At 42.3% G+C, this 25,701-nt stretch overlaps 2 protein-coding genes across 11 annotated transcripts in view; one reads left to right on the plus strand and one right to left on the minus strand.

The window, feature by feature from the left end:
- SLC24A1 (solute carrier family 24 member 1) overlaps positions 1–25,701 on the plus strand; it is a 78,047-nt gene that overhangs the window by 42,500 nt on the left and 9,846 nt on the right. For 4 of the 6 annotated variants that reach the window (XM_043470837.1, XM_043470840.1, XM_043470838.1 and 1 more), the window contains 6 exons: positions 2,631–2,717; positions 3,756–3,847; positions 6,795–7,427; positions 8,154–8,243; positions 9,117–9,283; positions 10,323–14,558. In XM_043470837.1, the coding sequence (XP_043326772.1) occupies positions 2,631–2,717; positions 3,756–3,847; positions 6,795–7,427; positions 8,154–8,243; positions 9,117–9,283; positions 10,323–10,572 (1,319 nt within the window). In that variant the 3' untranslated portion in view covers positions 10,573–14,558. Of the gene's footprint in view, positions 1–2,630; positions 2,718–3,755; positions 3,848–6,794; positions 7,428–8,153; positions 8,244–9,116; positions 9,284–10,322; positions 14,559–25,701 lie in introns of those variants that run through there. The other 2 variants (XM_043470841.1, XM_043470842.1) reach the window with 2 other exon arrangements.
- The window catches only part of DENND4A (DENN domain containing 4A), a 117,444-nt gene continuing 106,310 nt past the window's right edge, over positions 14,568–25,701 (minus strand). For all 5 annotated transcript variants that reach the window (XM_043470833.1, XM_043470834.1, XM_043470832.1 and 2 more), the window contains 6 exons: positions 25,407–25,605; positions 24,926–25,180; positions 23,884–24,001; positions 23,130–23,292; positions 22,907–22,971; positions 14,568–17,088 (listed from right to left, as the gene is read on the minus strand). In XM_043470833.1, the coding sequence (XP_043326768.1) occupies positions 16,952–17,088; positions 22,907–22,971; positions 23,130–23,292; positions 23,884–24,001; positions 24,926–25,180; positions 25,407–25,605 (937 nt within the window). In that variant the 3' untranslated portion in view covers positions 14,568–16,951. The remainder of the gene's footprint in view (positions 17,089–22,906; positions 22,972–23,129; positions 23,293–23,883; positions 24,002–24,925; positions 25,181–25,406; positions 25,606–25,701) is intronic.

Here is a 25,701-nt window from a genome sequence, read left to right on the forward strand (position 1 = left end):
GGGGGTGTATCCAGCCAGGGCACCATGAAAGAAGCTGTGTCCCTGGGTTAGGCCTGGCTCTTCTGTGGAACTGCCGGCTCTAGTAAAGTCCTAAAGATAAAGCCCTTTTCCTGAATGGGCCTTCAGAGGCCCCACCTGAGCCTCTTCCATGACCAGCAGCTGCCGCTGGCCTACTTGTCCTAACAGGATTATGTGAAGTCCAGGCCATGTCCAGGCCAGGCCGAGGTCAGAGGAGATTGATCCTAAGGAGATGATCCGGCCACACTGAGAGCCGAGAGGCCATGTGAGGAAACAAGCGCTGGGGGAGCCAGTGACCGTCATCCCCGGGAAGACAAGCGTGTCTTGTATGGGTGTGTGGCGGGCATGCAACGGCCCTCCTGGGGAAGATTTGCTGGTGTTGCTGGCGTGCAGTCCTGCTCAGAGAAGTCGGCCCTGATCCTGCACCCTGAGATTCCATCCAGGAGGGGCTTTGTTCCCAGCACTTTCCAGATATATGTTTGTGTTTCCGTATGCTATTTTCAGATGGCTATCCAGATGTTTCTGCCCTTTCCAAGGTTCCAGCTCTTTCCACAGGGCTGATCCGTGGTCTGAACTCTTACCCTGCGCAGGGGCTTTACCTCTCTAGAACCTCATGCTTCTTCTGGTGATTGCACATGGATGTGTGCGTATGTATATGAAAGAGACAAAGAAACAGAGAAAGGCCCTGAAGCTGACCTGCATTCATTAGTGGCAAGGGAAATGAGAGGTTAGGGCGTGTGATGAAGAAGGAGGAGGAAAGAGGGAAACTTGGTTTTCTTGCCAGCCCCTCCAGGCAACAGTTCACAGGCATTCTTGGTACCAGGACTGGGGCCAGGGGAGCCCTTGGATAAGCTGTGTGTTGTTCACCAAAAGACTGCAGTGCTTGATCAGTGTCTGTGGGGCACTGGAGCTGTCTGCATGAGGGAGGCAGTGCAGGACCCACTTCCTGACATCTCAGTTCTGATGGGACCTGCTGAGCAGGCCCACTGGGATGGGATGCCTCAAGGGGTCACACGTGCCAGAGTGACGGCTCTGTGGCGTGGAGCCAATTGCCAGAGGCAGCTGCAGCTGACCCACCCTGGTTGTTCAGGAGACAGGTGAGGGAAGGAAACTCCGGGCCTGTTTCTGTTTCTGGACCTGTTCTGGACCCAGGCAGAGTCTGATTCCCAAATCTTCACAGTATGCTGGTGTTCTGAACTAGAGCATCTTCAGGGTCCCTTCTAACGCAGACCCTCTGGAATGCTGGGCCTCAACGGTGCAGAAATGCTTCCCAGGTGGAACAGCTGCTCTCAGCGAGTTTTGTCGGCTCATCATTGTCATAGCGGACACTTACGTAGTATCTTGTAGCTGCCAGGTGCTGATTTAAGCATGTTCGTATATAAATGTATGTATTCCTTCAGCAACTCTCTTAAGATTTTATAGGTGAGGAATCTGAGGTACAGAGGATCACCCTGCTGGATCCACAGCTAGCAAGTGGCAGAACTAGGATTCAAACCCAGGCATCTGCCTCCAAAATCTAAGCTAACATAGCAACATTTAATTGCAACAGTTAAAGTATTTTTGTTTATTTTGTCCCTTGGACCCCTACATCAGTGTTCCGAGTATATCATATTGTTGCTTTTTTAGAGAGGGTGCACAGGCTTCCCAAGGCCACCCAGCACTCGGGCAGAGCCAGCCTGGAGCCCAGAATAGATGCTGTGGCTTTGTTCTGTCACCTGTGCCCTGTCCCCAGCTCGCGGCCTACACAGCCGTGAGCAGGACCCTCCTGAGGCCCTGCACCTGTCTCTGTGCCTCTCAGCTGAAATTACACACCTGCAGCACTGGCATGTTGCCGGGAACATGGTCATATTCAAAGAGAGTTGACTTCCCCATGTTTATTTTCTGGAAATCAGGGCAGCACTATTCTGTGCATGACGCCCTGTGGACAACCAGCAAAGCCTAAGGCGTGCACAGGGGTCTGGAAGGAGGCTCTGCTTGGGCTCCAGGTGTCTGAGGTCGAAAGGAGTGTGACAGGAGCCTGACGATCCGTCATTTCCCTTTCCCACTGGAGAGGGGAGGCTTATGAACATGGCCACAGTAGTGCCCCTGGAGCCAGAGCAAAACTTCTAGTAAATTCATAGACGGTAAACCGCAGACCTTACAGTCTAGTCCAAGGGTTGCAGGAACACCTCCCTGTCATTATTTTCCCATTCCCTGCCCATTTCAGACATCACCAATGAATCATGGTGCTCTGCAGCCAAGCTTGGAGCAGAATTCTCAATTCAGCACCCAGGCAGTCATCAATCACATGAGTTCATAAAGGACATAAATACTATTTGTTGCCCCCAAGTCTAATCATGTCATTTTATCAGAAAGAAATAGGCCTAGAGCGGGGAAGTGACTAGCTGAAGGTCATAGCTAGTTAGTGACAGTGTAGGGAATTTAAGGTAAAAGTTTGGGAATTGGGCACTGTGAATAGGCCTAGGAGGACCAGAGTCTGCATATTGCAAGTTCCAGGCCAGACTTTTTCCACCCATTTCAGCTGCTCTGGCTGTCAGCTGACCAGGCTGGCTGAAGGGTGTAGCAGAGACACTGCGGTCCTGGATAAGACGTGTTTCCTTTCTCATTCACAGCCCGGCCCTCCAAGGACAAGGAGGAGGTGACCTTGATTCAGGAGGCAAAAGCCACACCTCAGGCCAAAGCAGAGAGCAGACCAGAAGGTGAGAGGATGGTGAGACCAGTTGGTTCTCTCCTGCCGCCTTCCTGCCTCCCGTCATCCAGGGTCTGGGCATGCCTTCTGCCCTCTCTGGGCCAGCCAGCCGGAGTGACGAGCTAGCGCTGCCCTGTGCCCGCTGCCGTCCGGCCTCCTTCTCCCACTGTGCTCCCTTGCTGACGTGGCTGCAGGCCCGAGGGCAGCTCTGTACGGCCCCCTCTGTACTCCCCTCATAGGGTAGGCAAGGCCTGGCGAGGGTGTTGAACTTCTTTGCTAAATCTTGTCCCAGATGAGAGTCTGTTGGACTCTGTTTCTTCTTCCTGTTGCTTCTACACAAGGACAGTGCTGCTAGGGAATTGGTCTGAGACCAGCAACCCCAGTCACGGAGGGCTGTCGGGGTTTGGTAACACAGAAGTCCAGCACCCGCGTGGCAGCTGGGACAACGGAGTGAGACAGCTCTGCACAGCACCGCAGGCCTGCCTCATCCGCCCAGCAGGCAGGTACAGCAGCGTTGTTCCCCTTCTGTAGACAAGGAAACTGAAGCTCAGAGAGATCAAGTGGCTTGTCCAGAGCCAGGCGGCCAAGAAGTGAGAGAGCCTGTACCTAAACCCAGATCTCCAGACTTTGCGATTCTCTTTCCCGCCATCCTATTCCAAGGCTCCCTAGCTGCTGCCTTGGAAAGCATCGGGCTCCTCTCCATGCAGCTGGTTAGGGGGAAGGGTCAGGCACTGAGGGTGGGGCTTTGCACTCTCTCCCAAGCTGTTCACAGTATCCTTGGCCACAGTGCCAGGATGTAAATGCCTGGAAATCCTAGGAGAGAGAGGAGAGCTCTGCCAGCTGTCCTCATGTGCAGACATCTCTATGGACAGGACAGGACAGGATGTCACATCATTTTCCTTCTCCGGTTCACGGGGAGTGCCCCAAACAGCCCTGAGACCCTGAAGTGGACAAATCCAATAGCCCTGTAGCCACTCCCACCATCTCTGCCAGCTGCACTCAGCACCCAGCACACTCTTCTGACCTATCCCATGTTTATCCTTTAAAGAGGAGGAGCCGGCCAAGCTCCCTGCGGTCACGGTCACACCAGCCCCTGCTCCAGACGTCAAGGGAGATCAGGAGGAGGATCCTGGCAGTCAGGTAGGCACAAGCCTCTTCCCAGGTGGCAGAATTTGAGAGGCCCAGGGAAGCACTTGCCATCCAAAAGTCAGTCCTTCCTGAAGGTTGGAAATGGCTGTTGGAGGATTGCGCTTTCTTTGAAGATCGCATACCTTATGGGGCCGGTTAATTCACTGTAATACCTTAGTGTGAGTGAGATAATATGTATGAGAATATGTTGCCAACTGTCACATGCTGTAAAGATGTGAGTGTAACTGTTGGCGTTCTGTCAGCCGCTAGGGTACAGTGAAGCCAGGCAGCCTGAAACACAGCAGGAGGGCTGCTGGGCAAAGGCCTTGGGACCTTCCAAGGTGCCTCAGCCTGGTTCACAGGGCTTCCTGAGTTCTGACACTGCTGCCTTTACAGTCTCACAGCCTCTGTCCCACCTTGCTGCAGCCAAACTGAACTTCTTGTCTCCATGCTTTTTACCTCCAGGCCTTGGCTCACATGGCCTCCTCCTTCCAGAATGCCCCTTCCCCCTACATCTTCATATATCCTAATCTCACGCATTCCTCCAAGCTAGTGTGAATGCCTCTTTTGCCACAGAGCTTCCTTGATCCCCGTAGTGAGAATGCCCATGGTGCTCTGGTCCTCTCAGGGCCCTTATCACTACCTTCCCTGTCCTCTGCTTGTGAATCTCTCTGAGTGCCCCTGCGAGGTGGTGAGCTTCCTGAAGGCAGGATCCAAGTCTGAGTGGTCTCTGTCTCCCACTGCTCCCCTGCCCTCCCCGCCCACCCCAGAAGCACCATGCTCTGCAGTGGCTGTGCTCAGTGAGGGTTCAGTGATCGACAGTAAATGTGCGTTTAGTTTACAAATCCCATCCCTGATATTCTCTTCTATTGGATACTCAGAAGCACTCAATTATATCTCATCCTTAAGTCAGCAACTTTGTGTTCAGTGTCTAAGACATCTTCAGTGGTAGCGTGAGTGTCCTGAGTAGGCCAGTTACAGCTGGCTTAAGTAAAAGGGGTTGAGAGGACACAGAGGTGTCTCCCGGGATCCCAGGTCAGGAAGTGAAACTTGGTCCCACAGCGACTTGGACCTAGGCCTGGGAAGGCGCCTGTGACCCTGCTGGCCTCACGGCGTGTCCCGCCCTCCCTCATGTCCTTCACTGTGTGCAGGCTTTATTCTCCTGGCAGCCTGCCTCCACTGCCTCCTTATTAGCACACTTAGACCTAAACTGCTACCCCAGTCCTCCAGTCCACAGTGGGGTCAACCAGTGACTGGCTCCCTGTCTCAGAAGACAGCAGATCCATTCAAACTGGGTCACAGGTCAGGGGTCAAACCTACGTCCAGTCAACTGTGGTAGGGAGAGCGGGGTGCTTTGGCTGCGACGTGGGTGAAGGAGCCACCTGTCAGGGGCTATTGGGGTTGACAGTTCTCAGAGAAGAGGGTGCTATTGATTTAAATGACATCATTTTCTCCCAATTACCGTGGGGAAGGGAGGGCGGGAATTATTCATTCTCATCTGAAAGCACAAGCCTCATAGATGCTAATATTTAACATCTTTGGGTGGTCTGAACCCTGGTTGCACATTAAAATAACTTGGGGAAGCTTTAAAAACTAGCCAGGGCCTACTCTCAAGCAGTGAAGTCAGGATATCTGGGGTGGGTCCTTGGGCATGAATGTCTTTAAATCCTCTAGGTGATTTTAGCATGCAGCAGGGTTTAGAATCACTGAGCACCCCCTGGGGATTGGCAGTGTCATGGAATTTGTTAGGGATGATGCCCTTCATGAGCACACAGCCTGGGTTATTTACTCAGTTGGGTCAGCACACTGTTGTAGGTGTGCTGACTAGGAGCCTAATCTGAGGACCGTAAGAATCAACGGCTTTTAGAGCATGTGGAGTCAGTCCGTGGTATACAAACATGTCTACAGATGCGCTTACTAGAAGTCCTTGGCAGCATATGAAAGTAGATTCCTGGTTTTCAGTCCTAGAGATTCTGCTTCAGTTGGTTCAGTGGGGCGAGGAAATTCGTATTTCTAATAAGCTACCGGGTTTGGGACCCAAAGCTCTCATTCATTTCTGGCATTTGGGGAGCGGGGTAGCTTGGTGGTGAGGAGGCCAAGCGTTGGACTGTTCACATTCAAATCCCAGCTTCATTACTGACCGACTGTGTGGACCATGAGCAGGTTATTTAACTCCCCTGTACCCTTGCTGCTTCATCTGTCAGATGGGTTTAGTTCTGTCTGTATGATAAATTAATGACTCAGGAAACTAGTAAGTGCTAGTTGTTATTATTATACTGCTTAGCATGATGCCTGGCACATAAAAACCCCCAGTGAATTGGTATCATCATCATCATTTTACACATATAATACAGCAGTTGAGCTTTTGATGGACTCAGAAATGTGATGTATCCACCAAAAGATATCATGCCATTTTAGGCAACATTAATGGGAGCATCGTATCTAAAATAGCGGCATGATAATCCTGTTGGATTCTGTGAGGTGTTATTTTAGAAGCCTCCTCATGGGGTATAAGCTAACTAGAATGAGTTCATCAAGAAGGGGAGGAGGCTGTAGGACATAGTATGGGGAACCATAGAAGGACCTGGGAATCTTTAACCCAGGGAAGAGAGGCTGTCCCTGTGTGGAGAGTGTTCTTTGTAGCTCCAAAAAGTAAACCTATACACAGAGGGTGGAACTTTGGTATAAATTTTGGACTTCAAACCAATCAGAGTTGTCAGGATGACAGAAACTGCTTTCCATGGTGAGTTCTCCACCCCTAGAAATGATCAATAAAGACAGGAATGAGTAGGAGTGTTGTAAAGGGAATTTTTGCTGAATGATTGCACTTGTTTGTTCCTCATACTCAAGCTTTTAGATACATTCTGAGAATAACAACAACAAAAAATGGTGGGGAGAAGCGGGGAAGGGAACAAGCAGAGCAGTCATTTCCCATTAATCTGTTGGTTTTGGATTGCAGGGAGTAGGGGCTGAAGCTGAGAGCACAGGGGACAGGACAGGTGACGAGGTGGGAGCGCCTGCTGAAGGTGAAAATGGAGAGCCAAGTGGCGGTGACGCTCCATTAGAAGGTGAAAGGGAAGGAAAAGGAGAGAATGGATGTGAAGGTGACATCCTGGCAGAAAGGAAAGGCGATGATGAAAGTGAAGGTGAAATCCGGGCAGGAGAAGATGGCGAAGTGAGAGGTGATGAAGGTGAAATCCAGGCAGGAGAAGACGGTGAAGTGAAAGGTGATGAAGATGAAGGTGAAATCCAGGCAGGAGAAGGTGGTGAAGGTGAAACTGAAGAGCAGGAATTGAATGCTGAAATTCAAGGTGAAGCCAAAGATGACAAGGAAGGCGTAGATGGTGAAGGGGAAGGTGATGGAGGTGACAATGAAGATGAAGAAGAGGAAGACGAAGGAGAGGAAGACGAAGGAGAGGAAGACGAAGAAGAGGAAGATGAAGAAGAAGAGGAAGAGGAGGAGGAAGAGGATGAAAATGAGCAGCCTTTGTCCCTGGAATGGCCTGAGACCAGGCGGAAGCAAGCCATTTACCTCTTTCTCCTGCCCATTGTGTTCCCGCTGTGGCTGACGGTTCCTGACGTCCGGAGGCTGGTGGGTTTGCCCAGCTGTCCCCAAGTCGCCTATCCCTAGGGAGGCTCTGGGGCCTCTCCGCATGCCCACTCAGAGGAGGGAGGTGATAGGGCAAATCAGCTTGTCAGGGCTCAACCACAGAGGGTCTGGGATGGAACCTGCAGCTCTAGAGGGGACCATGCACCTAAGGGATATACTGATGGACTTGGGAAGCCCTGGAATGTTTGTTTCCACCACCATAAGCAATGTGAAACAATCTCTCCTTAAATTCTGTTTCTTGATTTGAGTATGGGAATGTGCCACTGCATACCCTCTGTATTTCCTAGCAACATTGTGAAGACCTAGGGTTCTAAGTGCTGTTTCTACCCAGTATTCCTGTTTATAGGGAAAGGTCTGACTAACATACTCCACCCAAAGGGGAACCATATTCTGTCTCTGGGTCCAGAGAGGGGCAGAGTGGGGAAAAGTTGCTGAAGTCAAACCAGATACCTAGATTGGCTAGTCCTAGTGCAAGCAAATAGCTCTCTTCATTTTGTCGATGCTGAACCCCCTGTCTAGACTCATCTAGAGTGGGCCACTAACCCCATCCTTTTTGAGGTCCTCACTGGAGACAGAGGTCAAACATCTCCACATCATCTCCATCATTCCTCCCGCAGATCTCATCATTGTTTCTGGGGCCCTCTCAGAAGGGCCAGAGCCCTTTAGCCTCTGCAACTTATTTCTCTTCCTTTTCAAACTTTCAAACAGGAGGCTAAGAAGTTTTTTGTTATCACCTTCCTGGGATCCATCCTGTGGATAGCCATGTTCTCATACCTCATGGTTTGGTGGGCTCACCAGGTGAGTGTGGGGAAGGAACTAAATCCTGCATCCGTGGGCCAAAAGGACATTTTTCCTTCTGGGTGAATTTCTGGCACCCAGGGAATGGCGAGGACCAAGTCAATGTGTAGTTTATACATTGTTTGTAAAGGCTTAGAAGTAGACTTTATACTCCAAGGGATGTAGTATTCTTCAAGCAGGGCTCTTCTGCCCTCTGTTCACACCACCATCTGACAGAAGGCCCTTCTCAACCTGACCCAGCTGGCCATTCCTCATCAGCCTTACTCCCCGCTTTCTGTCCTGCGTCGGCCACTTCCCTCCGCCTGGTGAGACCGTACACAGTAGAGAGAGCAGGCTCAGTTTTGCCTCCTTCCTGGCATTAATGAGTCGTCTTGAGTGCTCTTGGCTTTTCTCCTCCACCTGGAACACTGCACTCAGCACAGCGTGTTATTACTGTTTACATGCTTTTCTCTTTTAAGCTGAGAGTAGGGTCAGTGTCGCACTGTTCATACTTCTGCCTCCAGCCTCTAAAAAGTTCCTGGCACATAGCAGGTGTCGGTGGGTCTGGAAATAGAAACATAACATGAAGGAGGAGCAGTTCTTCTGGGAAGGTAGAGGTGTTGTGGTTGGAGTGACAGTAAGTGGTAATCACAGATGGACTTCAGCCAGGTTAGAAAAGAGCATCGTCATCCTCTGAAGCCTTGAGCAGAGGCCCTGTTTTCTCTCCACAGCCCATCTCCCCAACTGTTAGTTTTGCATGACCCCACCTTACTCAGGCCAAGGGAACGTTAACTCCGAGGAAGGTGATGGTTTTGCACAAAGTAGTACGTGGTTGGTGCTTCAGAGAGCCTCAGATTTTTCAACCGCTGTTGCCATGGTTTCTCTATTTACCAGGTTGGCGAAACAATAGGGATTTCTGAAGAGATCATGGGTTTGACAATCCTAGCAGCAGGCACATCAATTCCTGACCTCATCACCAGTGTGATTGTTGCTCGGAAAGGCCTGGGAGACATGGCTGTGTCAAGCTCCGTGGGCAGTAACATATTTGATATCACCGTGGGGTGAGTGGCAAACTGACTTTCCTAAAGCATATCATGGCTGGAAAACAGTGTTGGCTCTGTCCATTCATTATACGTGGAATAAAAGGGCGTTTATGTTATTAGTGTCTACAAGGTAACAAAGTATCCTCCTTTCATTCATCACAGCCAGAAGGATAATAGAACTAAAATGCTGCCTGAAATCGGACTGGAATTTATGGATAAATTGAAAACCGAAGTCCATTAAATTCCATTACCAAATACAGTCAAATGCTTGGCTCACTGACCCCCAAGGTGGTGGAGATGGGGTTGGAAGGAGCAATGACTTCCTGTCTTACTTCCTGGTATTCCTGCTCCTTTGCATTTGGACTCCTACCTGCTCAGAGGTTCTAAAAAGCATTTTGCACAAACAAGTAAATGCCGCATCTTCCTGTAGGGATTTGCTTACCCACTCCTCCGGTCTGTCACAGCACAGCACCTGCACTGTTTTCATTTCCCCAGTCACCTCCAGGATTTGGGTGTGGCTGTGATTTTTTTCACTTGAATGTTTATGTGTGTGTTTGCAGGGTGGAGCAGGTTAAAAGGCTGAGGAGAGCCCTAACCACTAACAAGTGTCAGGAAATGTTGTCCTGAGCTAGGCCTTATCATAAGGATTTAGAGATTTAGTCACACAGAAGCCACAAAGTATGAAGAAAACAACTCAGACCCAGAAAACCTGTTTTAATCTAGGCTTTCCAATTACTATCTGCAAGTACTTGGGCACATAATTTTAATTTCCCTGGACTTTAGCTTTCTATGGCAACCCACTTCAGTACCCCTGCCTGGAAAACCCCATGGACAGAGGAGCCTGGTAGGCTACAGTCCATGGGGTCGCAGAGTCAGACGACTGAGCAACTTCACTTTCCTTTCCTTTCGTTTTCTAATCTTTGACATGAATGAATATTTTCTGTTCTATTTCATGTTTGTGGAAAAATAAGTGCTTTGTAAATTATGAAGTACTGTTGTGTACCTGGGACTACTATCAACATAAAGAATATTCACACACTGTTCTTCTGTCTTGCAGCCTGCCCCTTCCTTGGATGCTTTTCTCTCTTATCAATGGATTGCAGCCTGTTGCTGTCAGTAGCAATGGCTTGTTCTGTGCAATTGTTTTGCTTTTTCTCATGCTCCTCTTTGTGATCTCTTCAATTGCATTATGCAAGTGGAGAATGAACAAGATCCTGGGCTTCACCATGTTCCTCCTGTACTTTGTATTCCTGATAATTAGTGTGATGCTGGAAGATCGAATCATATCCTGCCCTGTCTCTGTCTGAGTCAGGGTCACTGTTGCTCAAAATGGACATGGGTCAGAAAATTATGCCAGAAGTTACTGCACATCTCGTCACATTAAAGAAAGAATGAACCTGATCTGGGAGAGTGAAGTGAGTGGCCAGGAACCTCTGAGGTGGCTGTGATGGGGCTGAAGTCTGTCCTTGGAAGCACCTGCAGCTCACTGCGGATCAGGACTCTGGAGGGGTGGCGCTCCTACTGCCCCTTCACGGAGGCCAAGCAGGACCTGAGTCAGAGGCTTTTCTAAATGAGATAACTGGGAGTGAGGGTTGGGACAGGCATCATAGCAATAAGACAGGCACCCATGTGACAGTTCCCTGATTAATCTTGAAAGGCTGCTGATCCAAAAAGGCAGGTGTGGTCTCACCTTCCTGGCCCTTGCCCCCAGCACATGCTGCAAGTTGCTGTCTCCTCTTTTACTGTTCAAAGTATGTGCTTCTATCAGGTTTGTACTCCTTACAGTTCAGTTACTGGTGAGGTTAAGGGGACGAAATATAACAAGAATAATTATCATTACATATCATAGTCCAGTAAAATGTATATCAATGTTTTACAGCTTTTTCAAAGGAGGATATCTGCTCTCATTGTTGCATTTCTGAAAAGTCAAAATAAGCAGCCCAAGAAATTATAATTTGCCCTTCAGTTGGAAGGTTTGGATATTAGGGGAGGAAAACTATTGAGGGTCATTTAAAAATATGTCCCTACCCAAGTTTGTGTGGTATTAGACATTCTAACAAGCTGTCCTGGCTCTGTACCCCACCCCTCTTACAGTCTCACCTAACAGTGGGAGCTGCTGCCAGTGAGGGAGAAGCAAAGTAATTTTTAAAAAGAGTCTAGTCAGTAGATCCAAATCTGGTTTACAAAGCAGGAGATCCAGTGGGGCAATGCTAATTTTGTATGTCATCTGAGACAGGATTATAAAGCAGGAAGATTGATTTCTTGTGTGGATTACACGTGGATATTAAGGTGATTACAAAGGAGAAATGCTTAACAGAGTGCCGAGATGGAGAGGAGAAAAAGTGTTACTACCTTCAAGGCAGCTGGTGTAAAGGACACCTGTGTTTTTTAAAAAAATTGTGTGGTTAAACATTTCATGTGGAAGTTGAAATGCTTGTATATTAAATATTGCTGCTTGCTGCCTTTTACTGGCATCAGCTTAAGGGGCACATGAAAAATGAAACAGTGCTATGCCACTGGTTATGAAGCAAAAGCTCAGGTGAATGTGGGTTATGACAGTAAATACGGCTTTAATTACAAACATGAGAGGATTCACTGAAGACTAGAAGACAGCCGGACAGATGGGGAAAAAACTGAACATTTTGGTGTTGAAGGGCTGTTTTCAAAGTATTTTAGTCCCTAATCCATCTTCTAAGATGGGCTGGTTAATTTAATTCATGGCCTCACTACTCCCAAGATTCATGTTGTTTGGAAATGACTTTTACTAAATTTCAATAAATTGTGAGTCCCAATGATCTTTTATTTTACAAAAATGGATGTGTTCATTGCTCCAGAGAAGACTGATGGATACAGGGTCATATTCAAATTCCACGTTCTTAAACTGGTCATCTCATTCCTGACGCTGCTGCACTGCCTGGTCTCCATGCGCTGTGGCCTAGGAACGAGAGAGGGCAGTGGCCACGGAAGGGAGCGCCCAGTGCCAGCACCGGGCTGCAGCCTGGTCTCTGCCCCCAGTCTCAGCCGGCCTCAGAGACGGCCCCTCCTCACCAACAGCCTGGGAGCCGATAATCTTCCCCAGTACAGCTGAGTGGGGAGTGATGGACAGTGAAACGTTCTGTAAAGAGAAAGTGCTGGACCACCATTTAATGATTAAAACCAACTAATGATCAAATATCCTCTTCCTGATCAGTTTGCTAAATTTCTGGCATTTATCTTCGCTGAGAAAGGAAGTTCTGATTTCACACTCTGAAGAAAAGGGTTAAGACATAAAGTGAAAGTTGGGTCTCGATGGATGAGCACCTGGGAGAAAGAGGAGGTTGCAAGGAGATGGAAAACTTGTATAACTTCTAAAGATCAATTTGTTATGCTTGAAATTAAGATTATTGTCATACATTACAAATCGATAGTTTATTAAAATTGTACTCATTTAGAGGTAAAGTACCATCTTAAAATGTCAAGATAATGGTTAGATGGTCCTCTCATTTGATGGGTAAAGTGACCTGTGTAGCTAGTTACATTCAGCCTGGGAAGTCAGACCTGTCATACATGAGTATCTAAATTGGGAGAAGGTGGCTGAATAGATGATTTCTCCTTCATCCCTGTTGAGGTTGCATTTCCTTGATGGCCCTGGTAACAGGCTTGGGCCATATTTATAAAAATGTAAAACTCTTCCTAATTTAATGGGTAAGATTCTGTATAGTAACAAAAAAGGATATATTCCAAATGTTTTAAAATTAATGTATTTTTAAACAGTTACTATACATTTTGAACATTATAGTCTCATATAGATCTGAAACTGTTTCTATCAAATTAGAGGCTTGGCCTTTTATGATACTACAAAGTATCACAAAAATTCTATATCCCAATTACTGTTTAAAGATTGAGTACCAAAAGAGGCAAGAATTGGAATTTGATATTTAAGACAGCTTGGTAGATGCATTTGAAAAACAAGTTGGCCTTACAGCTCACAGAGTATCCTTGGCTCCGGTCCCCTTTTTGTGGGAAAGTCCCCCTGCAGATGCAGCTTGCAGTGTATTTTTGGCCTGGTTACCATGAAAAGTATGAGATGAGGATGAGATGAGAGAGGATGAGATGGTTGGATGGCATCACCGACTCGATGGACATGAGTTTGAGCAAGCTCCGGGAGTTGGTGATGGACAGGGAAGCCTGGCGTGCTGCAGTCTATGGGGTCGCAAAGAGTCGGACACGACTGAGCGACTGAACTGAACTGACCATGAAAAGTACAAAGAGAGGGCCAACATCAGGCTTGTCCATCCCTGTGGAGTCACTAGAGCCAAGCAGGACGCCCTGGCCTAAGGTGGTCCTCAGGTCCTGTGATGAGCTGGTCAATATGGAGAATTTCACTTACAGAAAAATTCCATCAGTTGCTCCAGTGGTTTTATCACAGTACTATGCCTGAAAAGAAAATCTTTAAATGCAAAAGGAAAGAGCCATCCAAATGAATAGCAACTGTGGAATGGCTACAGTAACATTATCTGAAGAGTCTGTTACCATCTCACACATGCACATGGACTTTTTGAGTCAGACAGAAATTGTCATATTAATTTGTGCAATACTAACTTTGTAAATAATTAAGCCAGCATATGTACTTACTCTTCAGAGAAAGAAGGCAGTATGAAAGGGTAAGAAGATATCAAGCACTGAGGATATTAGGTAAACTGACCTGCAGGCACCAGAAAATTCAACTCCGAAATAAAACTTAACACTTATATCTTAACTGGAAGGGCAGAGCACGCTAAGACCAGCACAACGGCAGACCAAGGACCCTCTCAACGAGGCAGCCTTTCCCTTCCTGCTCAGTGATACAGTGCCTAACAGCAGCTTTCAGGTTCCAGTGAGAGAAAAATAAAGCTGGGCTGTTGCACATTATTACACAACTGGTTATTTTCTTACCATGTACTTAGAAAATATGTAGAAGTACAATATAACTTACATATGTAGCATGCTAACACTGGCTAGTTGCACTGAAGTATCATAGTAATCACCAGCATAAAATAAAAAAAAGCTTATCACTTAAAATTCTGAACCAGCATTTTCAGGGGCCGTTTCTCCACGTACAAAAATGGAAAGATTTTATTAGAAAACCTTATAATAAATAAGCTAGTGGCTTTAGGATTTTAAAGCAGAAAAATCTTCCCCCCCCAAATCAGAAAAAAAAGATAAAAATCAGAATACTGCATAACTCCCTTTCAAGAGGAAAAAACTGGATATTCAAATATGATATACAAATGTGTGATATTCAAAACAGAATGGAAGGAAGTAGTAAGTAGTAAACAAGTTATACCAGGACACGGCATGATTTATTTTCAACTAGTAAACATATAAACAAAACTAAGAGAAAATAAAAGATAATGTAGCAAAAGGGTATTTCTTTCCAACATGATTGACCATAATTCTCTACAATGTATGGTCAACAGAAAACTGAAGAAATGTTTGTATGGAGCTATTTTAAAGGATAATCTACATATTGTCTTTTGATCAGGATTTACCACTTTCTATTCATGTTTTAGGTTTTAGAGAGTAAATGTGTACAAACAATATTCCCTGGGGATTAAAAATAGGGGAAATAGAACCCAACCAAAAGTAGAAACAAAATTTGGTGTCGGGGGTGCGGGGGGAGGAGAAAAAAATTACATTCACTTTTCCAGACGAGTCTGAATCATAAAGAATGGGCTTTACCTTACTTTTTTTGATTAGATATTTGAAATCAATAAACTGCTATTCATATATACATTGCTTGCGTTAAAGACAGGTAATCAATAGTGAAAGCTGTTCTTATACAAAACAAAACAGTAACAGAAAAGCCAGACTAGAACCCCAGAATTCTGTTTGGATGGATGCTTGTCACCAATGCCAAAAGCCTCACCTATCAAATGTTTCTCTTAATGGATAATTTTCAAGTGGTTATGATTCCGAGGCTGTAAGACTGAATTAGATTGTGGAGTGTGGGCCTGAGTAGTAAAGAAGGTTTAGGCAAGAGTGGTAGTTACGAAGGGGAAGCAGGTACATGCGCACAGCACCAGATTTTTCAAGTAAGCAAGTTCAGCCCCAAACTAACTGAAGTAAATTTTACATTTTTAAATTTCCCCCATTATTTCCCAGAGTAGAAAGCTGTGAAATGTTTCAGCTTGGTGTTATTCACCAATGGGGTTTACGCAAAAGTGTTTTTTCTACGGCTGAATGGTTCTAAGTCTCAGGAGTTTAAGATATCTCCAAGTCCAAATGTCCTAAACCCTACCGGCTTCTACATATCTAATTTAGGACCATTCATTTTTTCCTTCTTTGACATTGGCTAGAGAATTCCTTCATAATGACAATGTACAAACACACACTACATGAACATATTAAAATCTATAATTCTAACAGCTAAAAGATACCTTTTTCATCAGAAATTATTGAAAGAAAGTGATCTTAGAAATGATGGGACTACAATAATTTTTTAAGATTCTATTTAATACCCATGGTACTTGAACATTCAATTTACTGTCTGATTTCTGGATATTTCGGATTTAGATTTCATAAACCAGATTCAGATTGGCGCTTATTAAAAAAGCCAAGTTCCTCAATATGGGAAATTCTATCTGGCTGTCCGTTTAGGCAGTTATTATTTTTCTACCTTTGAAAAAATATTTTGAATATTTATATATAATATATATAAACAATACTCAAGTAGGTCATATTCCAGATAAATATACTGTAATTTGCATCATACCCAATATTTTACATATTAAAATAAAGGTAAAATTTGGGATAAACTGATATATTTCCCAACATAAATGTTCATGTAGAATATTAAAATTTAAATTGATATTTGGCTGTGTAAACTATTTCCCCTGTGTATGGTATGTATCTAGTAGCAATAGAGAACATTTTGGAATCATGGTATACTGAACCTGATTTTACAGAAGCAGACTTGGGACCTCTCTGGCTGTCCTTCCGCAAGGCTCCGTGAGTCCGTCTGGGCGATGCGCACCCTTGCCGTGACTCACCGGCTGCAGTCAGGCTCAGGAGTACTAACATGCGATCCTGGGACAACACTGACGCTAGCAATGACGTTTCGGGATCATTCTTCCCAGTAATAAAAAAAATATAGATATACATATAGAGACCTGCAGCCGCACTAATTGCGTCACACAGCAGCAGACAGGGAAAATAAGCACTTAACTGCCTTGCTTCATAAGTTTAAGTTCATTTTGTTTGCTATATTGTTTAAAAATTAAAAAAATATCAACTTACTATAAACAATTTAAAATACGTATAATACAGCTTCGTGGTCAAAACATTTGAGCAGTCTATGAAAACAGGAGATACTCTGATCTTACATTTGTTTTTGTTCCATACATGATTTTTCAGTCTGCCTCTTCTAAGAGAATCCATAAAACAGTTGTCTTATTTTATGGGGACTAATTTTGTTTAGGGATTTTTTTTTAAATCACAAAAATACTTAATTGTTACCAAAGAAGAAAAAAAGAAATGAGACAGAAAGTGGCGCTCTCCCACTTGTCACTATTTTCTTCTTAAGACACTCTGTACATAAACTATCTGAACCTCCTGAAACATTGTACAAATGTGTTTTCAAAAATCGAAGAAAAAAGTTTAGAGTCTAAAAGTGTTGTTTTATACACTGACTATACAATACATACTGAAAGTATACACACACATATCTTAAAGATAAGGTTCTCCAAAGGTTTTCCGACATTCCATCACCCCCGTACTTGGTGGTCTGTCACAGTTGTGGGTGCTCTTGACTTGACTAGGTGTGAGACGATCATATGCCATCTTATATTCTTTATCAAATGCATCTGTAAAAAGTCATCAAGAAAGGCATAAAGAAATTTATATTTGATATTATCAGCAATCAAGTTTTGGTAATACTACAGAACCACAAAATTAGGAGCCAAGAAGGAATGTCTAGGTCATTTCTGCCAACTAAGGGACCACAGAATTTCAGAGCTGGAACGGGCAACTTAAGAGTCCACAGCATTTTTTTTTTTTAAGTTGACAGTTTTGGAGTTAGTTTGCACAGACCAGTGAAATGTAAAGTACTAACACATCAACTGTTTAAAATTATTCTCTCCCAACTTAAAAAAAATTTGGTAAAACACATATAAAGTTTAGCATCTTAACCATTTTTAGGTGCCCAGTTCTGCGGTATCACATACATTCATAACGTTGTACAGTCACTGCCATCCATCTCCATAATTCCCTTCATCTTGTGAAACTGAGACTCTACGCCCTTTAAACCAGCAGTCCCAGCCTTTCTGGCACCAGGGACCAGTCTCATGGAAGACAGTTCTTCCACAAACTGGAGTGAGGGATGGTTTCGGGATGACTCAAGCGTACTACATGTATTGTGCACTTTATTATTTTTACATCAGCCTCACCTCAGATCACCAGACATTAGATCTTGGAGGTTGGGGACCCCTGCATTAAACAATAATACCCTTTTCCTCTCCCCCCAGCTCCTGTCAGCTACCATTCTACTTGTGTCTCGATGATTTTGACTTCTTTAAGTACTTAAGTGGAATCATATAGTATTTGTGTTTTTATGACTGGCATATTCCACTTAATATAATGTCTTCAATGTCTTCTGACATGTTGTAGCATGTCACAACTTCCTTCCTTCTTAAGGCTGAATAATAATTCACTATATATATATCCCATTCTGCGTATCCACTCATCCTTCAATGGATACTTGGGTTGTTGCTTCCACATTTCAGCTATTATGAATAATACTGCTATGAACATGTGAGTACTAATATCTCCTTGAGACCCTACCTTCAGTTCTTCAGGGTATATACCCAGAAGTGAAACTGTTGGATAACGTAGAAATTCTGTATTTAATTTTTTAAGGAAAATGCCATACTGTTTTCAACAGCAGCTATACCATTTTATATCACAACTAACAATGCACAAGTGTTCTGATTTTTCCATATTCTTACAAACACTTGTTTTTCTGGGGTTTTTGATAGTAGCTACTCTAATGGTGTGACATGGTATCTCATTGTAGTTTTGATCTGCATTTCCCTATTAGTGATGTTAAGCATCTTTTCATGTACTTAATTTGCCATCCATATATCTTCTTTGGATAAATGTCTATTCAAGCTCTTTGCCCACGTTGCAATGGCTTGTTTTTTTTGTGGTTGAGTTTTAGGAATTCTTTACATATTCTTGATATTAATCTCTTCTCAGATATATGATTTGTAGGTATTTTCCCTTATTCTATGGGATGTCTTTTTGCACCATTGATACCACTTTTGATGCATGGAAATCTTCAGTTTTCACAATGCCCTATTTGTCTGACCTTTTGCCTGTGCCTTGGGTGTCATATCCAAGAAATCTGACAAATCTATGTCATGAAGCTTTTGTCCTATGCTTTCTTCTGATTATTTTAGGACTCACATTTAGGTATTCAATCCTTTTTGAGTTAATTTTTGTATAAGGGTCCAAATTGATTCTTTTGTAAGTGGATATTCTATTTTCCCAGAACAATTTATTGAAAAGATTCATTTCCCACAGAAGAGTCTTGGCATTCTTGTCAAAAATCATGGGCTCTCTATCCTGTCCCATTTGCCTATATATCTGTCTTTATCCTTGTACCACTGTTTTGATTACCGTAGCTTTGCCGTAAGTTTTAGAATCAGTTAGTGTGAATCCTCCAGATTTGTTCTTTTTCAAGACTGTTTTGGCTATTTGGGATGCCTTGAGACTCCATAAATTTTAGGATGGGTTTTTCTATTTCTGTAAAATACTACTGGTGACTGTATTAAATCTGTAAATTGCTTTAGTAGTACTGATATATTAAGAATATTAGTCTTCTAATTTATGAACTTGGGGTGAGTTTCCATTCATATATGTGATTTTTGAGAAATGTTTGTAATTTTCACTGTACAAGTCTTTCACACCTTCCTAAGCATTTTATTCTTTTTGATGCTACTGTAAATGGACTGCTTAATTTTATTTTTGTATTGCTATAGAAATTCAGCTGATTTTTGTTTCTTGATCTTATATCCTATAACCTTGCTAAGTTTATTATTTATTAACTCTCGTACTTTGGGGTTTTTGTTTTGTTCTGTTTCGATTTGGTTTGGAATCTCTAGGGTTTTCTATATACAAGATCATGTCAGCTATAAACATAGTTTAACTTCTTCATTTCCAATCTGGATGCCTTTTATTTCTTTTTCTTGCCTGGCTGTTCCAGCTAGAGTGTTGAAGTGTGGAAGCAGGCATCCTTTTCTTGTTCCAGATGTTAAAGGGAAGACTGCTTTTTTATCATTGAATATGGTGCTAACTCTGGGTTTTTCATCAATGCCGTTTATCAGGGTGAAGATATTCCCTTCTGTTTCTCGTTTTTCTAGTTTGTTGAATTCTGTCAAATGGTTTTTCTGTGTCTCCTGAGATACCATGTGGTTTTTTGTCTTTATTCTATTAATATGGTATATTACATTAATGGAGGTTTTTTTTATTCCGAACCAACACTGCATCCTTGGAATATATCCCTCTTTGTCATGGCATACGATCTTTTCTATATGTTGCGGGATTTGGTTTACTAGTATTTTGTTGAGAATTTCTGTATCTATATTAATAAGGGATATTGCTCTTCAGATTTTTTTCCTTGTGACATCTTTGTCTGGGCTTGGTTTAGTTCAGTTCAGTTGCTCAGTTGTGTCTGACTCTTTGCGACCCTGTGAACTGCAGCATGCCAGGCTTCCCTGTCCATCACCAACTCCCAGAACTTGCTCAAACTCCTGTCCATTGAGTCGGAGATGCTATCCAACTATCTCATCCTCTGTTGTCCCCTTCTCCTCCTGCCTTCCATCTTTCTCAGCATCAGGGTCTTTTCCAATGAGTCAGCTCTTCGCATCAGGTGGCCAAAGTATTGGAGCTTCAGCTTCAGCATCAGTCCTTCCAATGGATATTCAGGCCTGATTTCCTTTAGGACTGACTGGTTGGATTTCCTTGCAGTCCAAGGGACTCTCAAGAGTCTTCTCCAACACCACAGTTCAAAAGCATCATTCTTTGGTGCTCAGTTTTCTTCATGGTCCAACCCTCACATCCATACATGACTAGTGGAAAAACCATAGCTTTGACTAGATGGACCTGTGTTGGCTAAGTAATGTCTCTGCTTTTTAATATGCTGTCTATGTTGGTCCTAGTTTTTCTTCCAAGGAGCAAGCATCTTTTAATTCCATGGCTGCAGTCACCATCTGCAGTGATTTTGGCCTAATGCATAGAATGAGTTAGGAAGCACTTCTTTTTCTTCTACTTTTTTGGTCAGAGTTTATGAAGGATTAGTGTTTTAGTTTGGGCTGCTATAACAGAATACCGTAGACTGGGTGGCTTAAATGATGAACAATTATTTCTCACTGTTCTGGAGGTTAGGAAGTCCAAGATCAAGGTGCCAGCAGATGCGGTGTCTGGTGAAAGCACTCTTTCTGGTTTGCAGATAGGTGTCTTCTCCTAGTATCCTCACATTGCTGAGAGTGAGAGGGATAGTTCTCTTCTTTTCTTTTCTTTTTAGCTGGCTTGCGGGATCTTAGTTCCCCGACCAAGGGTTGAATCCAGGCTGCAGCAGTGAAAGTGCTGAGTCCTAACCACTGGACTGCCAGGAAATTCCCTCTTATTTTTCTTATAAGGATACTAATCCCATCCTGGAGGCTCCAACCTCCTGATATAATTACTTTCCAAAAACCATCACATTAGGGCTTCAATATATATATGAATTTTGGGGAGAGGGACACAAACATGCAGTCTATAACAAAGTGTTAATTCTTTAAACATTTGGTAGAAGTCACCATCTGGTCCTGAGGGAGAAGATTTTTCATTACTAACCCAATCTATTTACTTGTAACAGGTCTATTAAGATTTTTGAATCTTCAGTCAGTTTTATTCTTTCTAGGAATTTGCTTGTCTCTTTTAGGTTATCTAATTTGTTGGTATATAACTATTTATTATAATTCTTTTTATTTCTGTGAGGTCAGTAGGAATATCCCCCCTTTTATTCCTGATTTCAGTAATTTGAGTCTTCTTAGTCTAGCTTAAAGATTTTTCAATCTTGTTGATCTTTTATTTTTAAAATTAAAAAAATTTTTTTGGCTGCACTTGGAGGAACAGCATGTGGGATCTTAGTTCCCCAACCAGTGATTCAACCTGTGCCCCCTGCCTGGGCAGCGTGGGGTCTTAACCACTGGATTGTCTGGGGAGTCCCTATTGGTCTTTTTAAAGAACAAACTTTTGATTTCAGTTTTTCTATTTAAAATTTTTTTCCCCCTTTTTTCTCTATTTTATTTATTTCCACAAATATTTATTTCCTTCTTTCTGCTTGCTTTGGGTTTAGTTTGCTCTTCTTTTTCTAGTTTCTTAAGATAGAAACTGCTTTTAATGAATCTCAAAGTTTTGGTATATTGTATTTTATTTTCATTTATCTCAAAAGTATTATCTAATGACTTTTTGGACCAATTTGTTATTTAGGAGTGTGTTGTTTAATTTCCATATACTTGTGAATTTCCTATTTTCCTTTTATTATTGATCTCTCTTTTCCTTATAGTGTGGTTAGAGAATATACCTTGTATGATTTCCAACTTTTTAAAAATGTATTGAGAGACTTACTTTATGGCTTAACGTTTGGTTTATCTTGGACAATATTCCATGTGCAGTGGAGAAAAGTATTTATTTTGTTGTTGGGTGGAGCGCTCTGTAGATATTTCTTAGGTCTGGATGGTTTACAGTGCTGTTTGAGTCTTCCGTTTCCTTTTGATCTACTGCCTAGTTGTTCTACCCATTACTGAAATATCCAACTATTAATATTTTGGCTGAATGTCTATTTCTCCCTCCAATTCTGCTGGTTTTTACTTCATGTATTTGAGGGCTCTGTTGTTAGCAGCATATATAATTCTTATAAATAATAATTCTTGGTGGATTGTTTCATCATTATAAAATGTCCTTCCTTGACTCTAAATTCTACTTTGTGTGATATTAATATAGTCACTCTAGCCTCCTTGTTAGTATTACTTGCATGGAGTATCTTTTTCAATCCTTTTACTTTCTGTTTGTGTCTCTGACTCTAAAGAATCCAAGCACAATAACTGAGAGAAGATGATCAACCAAAAATATTTGAGACCTCCTAAAATACATACTTGGCTACCTTACATCTTTTCTGAAACAAGCTTAATGCCATTAGTGATATGACACAATCGTTAAAAGCATAGGACTGGAAATTAAGACTGCTTGGTTAAAATATGGCTCTGTTATTGTTGTGAAACCCAAGTTCAAGTTACTTAACCTCCTGGATCCTCAGCTGCCTCAATAATAATATGGAAATGATAACAGTACCTATCCCATAAGGCTTTTGAGAATTATATGGGATAAAGCATGGGAGGTACTTGCTACAATGTTAGGCACATAATAAGCCCTCAAAAAATGTTAGCTTTCATTATTTATCATTGTTATTACCAACATGACCAAAATATCAAAGCATTTTTTACATTATATTAAAAGAGAAACTTTTCTATATACTAATAAAATCTTATATTAAACTAATTAATACTACCAGTATAAAAACATTTTGAAAACTATACCATGGTATATAAGTATTATATGTTTTAAGTTATGCTGAATTACCTATATCAATGTTTTCTCTTCCCAGTGCCACCAGTGAGAGAAACAGTATTTCTCTATATAAACTCCTAGGGGAGAAAAGGAATGGAGAAGATATTACTATTCATACATCTGTATACATCTATAAAATTTTTTATGTTAATATAAGCATGAGATATTCTAACACGTCACCAAACAATATGAATCTGCTTAGAGGAACAATACATCACTTAAGAGAATGACTTACCTCTGTCTTTTAAAATGAGGACACTTATTCAGTGTGTCTAAAATCTGACTCATTGGTCCATAGACGTCATTCATTTTAATGCTTTTTACCATATTTTTCAATAGTTCCTGGTTAAATGAATTATCACCTTTTTGCAATAAATGGACCATTGGATACTTTTGGGCTGTAAAAGACCAAAAGAGCAGATGAACAAAAGTGTTCTGTGTATAAAGCAGAATGTAATTAAGCAGCAAATGATAGCTATTTAAAAAGCTACAAAGCAGTAAAAATAAATTAAGGGCAATAGATAAAAGAACTGAAATCTAAGAATGAAGAAAGAAAAAAAAAGGAAGAAATAAGACAAATAATGATAAAAAATAAGCGCTTTGTGGCCTCAAATACACAAGTAACTAAAAATACTATTTTCCATAATACAGCCCCTGGAAGGAATTTTAAATCAGCAGCCTGGGATGGAAACAAAAAAATAGGTAAAAAGAATAGGGACAAGCAATGTGCTAAAAATGGAACTCTACAAAATATAACCCCTCCACCACATACAGAGCATCACTCAAAAAACAAAAACCCCTTGACTTCCATAGTAGGTAACACTAAAAACATCAAACTTAACACTCACTCTCAAACAAAAGAGTACGATTTTGACCTGTAAGACAAAAAGTAGTATAATAAAAGTCAGTTACACAGTAGTTTAGGCTGTTTAAAGCAAGTAGAGAGTACTCTTATATGAAGGAAATGGGCATTCTATGACAGCACTTACTGTGCGCATTCCAGAGGATGTACAAGGGCTGTCCTGGATCCTGGTGTAATTTCATATTGTCCCACAACATCTGTATTAAAACATATTTACTGTCTTCAGACATACAGTGGCGAGGAATCTGTGTTGAAGAATAAAAAAATGCTCATTAATGATCCTTACATGATAATGTTTTGTAAATATTTTATAAAGATCCTTAAAAATATTTTTTAGGATGTATGTGTGCAAAAGAGAAAGGAACAGAAAAACCATTGGTTTGTATGCATTTTATAACCTACTGAGGGGAGATGACCTGAGTTGAGTTGAGAAGTCAGTGGTCCCTAAAGTAGCAGATTTAACAAAGTACTAAGATCATGAAGAGTTAGTCTTGACCAGCTTTCGACTGAGGCTCCACAGAAAGATAAATCCAGAAGCCCCATACTCCAACATTTCAAGACCCTAGCACAGACACTGACTGAGTTAACCTCTCAGTCAGTCACTCACTGACCATCCAAGCACAGGCACAACCACAGACGTGAAGGACAAGAAGAGAGGGCAAAGCTCCTAAACTTGAACACCTTGCCATTCAGTGGCAGTGAGAGCATAATGAAAGAGAAAAAAAAATAAAAAATGCAAGTGAAGATACAACAAACTACCTAAATGTCAAATGAAAATTTAGAGTAGAGGAATGAAGAGAATGGTAGCCAGCACATGACTGCAATGTGAATTACAGACGTCCTCCTAAAGCGCCAGGCTTGTTCTTGAAGGAGGTATGAGGCGTGAGTGGGGCCAACTCACAAAGTCATCTTACAAGAGTCATTTACAGTTTATTCTTGAGGCTGTAACAAAAAGCCAAGCCCATTTTGTGTAAACTTTTATAAGAAGTCCAAAAAACATGACTGTCTTACTGCTGAACGGCAAGAAGAAAAATTATTTACAACAATTTTATTGATTCAGATGGTTATTAAAAATATTTAGCATAAAATTACTTTCTTGTCATTAGGAATATTCGAACATTACAGTGATGACAGTAGCACTGAATTTTAGATAATTCTTACTCTCGTACCTTCGAATACTTGTTACAATGCTCAGAAGAAAGAATCAATCCAGGTAAATTACTGGGTAAGTCAAGACGTCTAAAATACCACACCAGGTTCCAAAAAACAATTGGATGATGGTCCACAAAGTCTGCCACTGTTATTGCACGATCACCTTCATTTTCCAATAAGCTTTCAAGTTCCTTCCATACCACTAATGGACTAAGATATGGAACAGTGATAGGATCTGGACTTGGGAGGTGCCATTCTAATCCTAAAGAATCCTGTTGAGTAAATAAAAACTGTAAACAGCAAATACAAGATGATGATACTAAATCATTTTTTTATATGCCCGTCAATGACTTCTACATAATTAGAAATGTATAATATAACAAGATAGCCTTCTTAATAATAATAAAATTGAAGCTTATGAGGCTTTTTAGCACAAGGGGAACAAAATCAAATGCAAATCATCAATATCCAAACTGTAAAAAACACCAAAATACATACTGCAGCGCCTTGTAAAGTAGTTGGCAGGCTGCCTGTAGGAATGAGCTTCTGCCCTCCAATGTCTTCCTTATCCAAGGTGCCATAAGTACTAACACTCCTGGCCATTGGAAATATCGGACATTTTGACATAGCTGCTTTTGATCTATCAGCAGGGATCTGAATACTTCGGGCACATGTATTTTCCAGCGGCTTAGATTTGCTTGGATGTTAAAAAAGGAAAAAAAAACATATCATTCTCTAGATTTGTTTTATTTCATCTGACCATGTTCTCTTTAGATTCAGAGCTGCACGTGAC

The sequence above is a fragment of the Cervus canadensis genome, chromosome 6 (assembly GCF_019320065.1).
Source record: "Cervus canadensis isolate Bull #8, Minnesota chromosome 6, ASM1932006v1, whole genome shotgun sequence".
NCBI classification, from domain to species: Eukaryota; Metazoa; Chordata; class Mammalia; order Artiodactyla; family Cervidae; genus Cervus; species Cervus canadensis.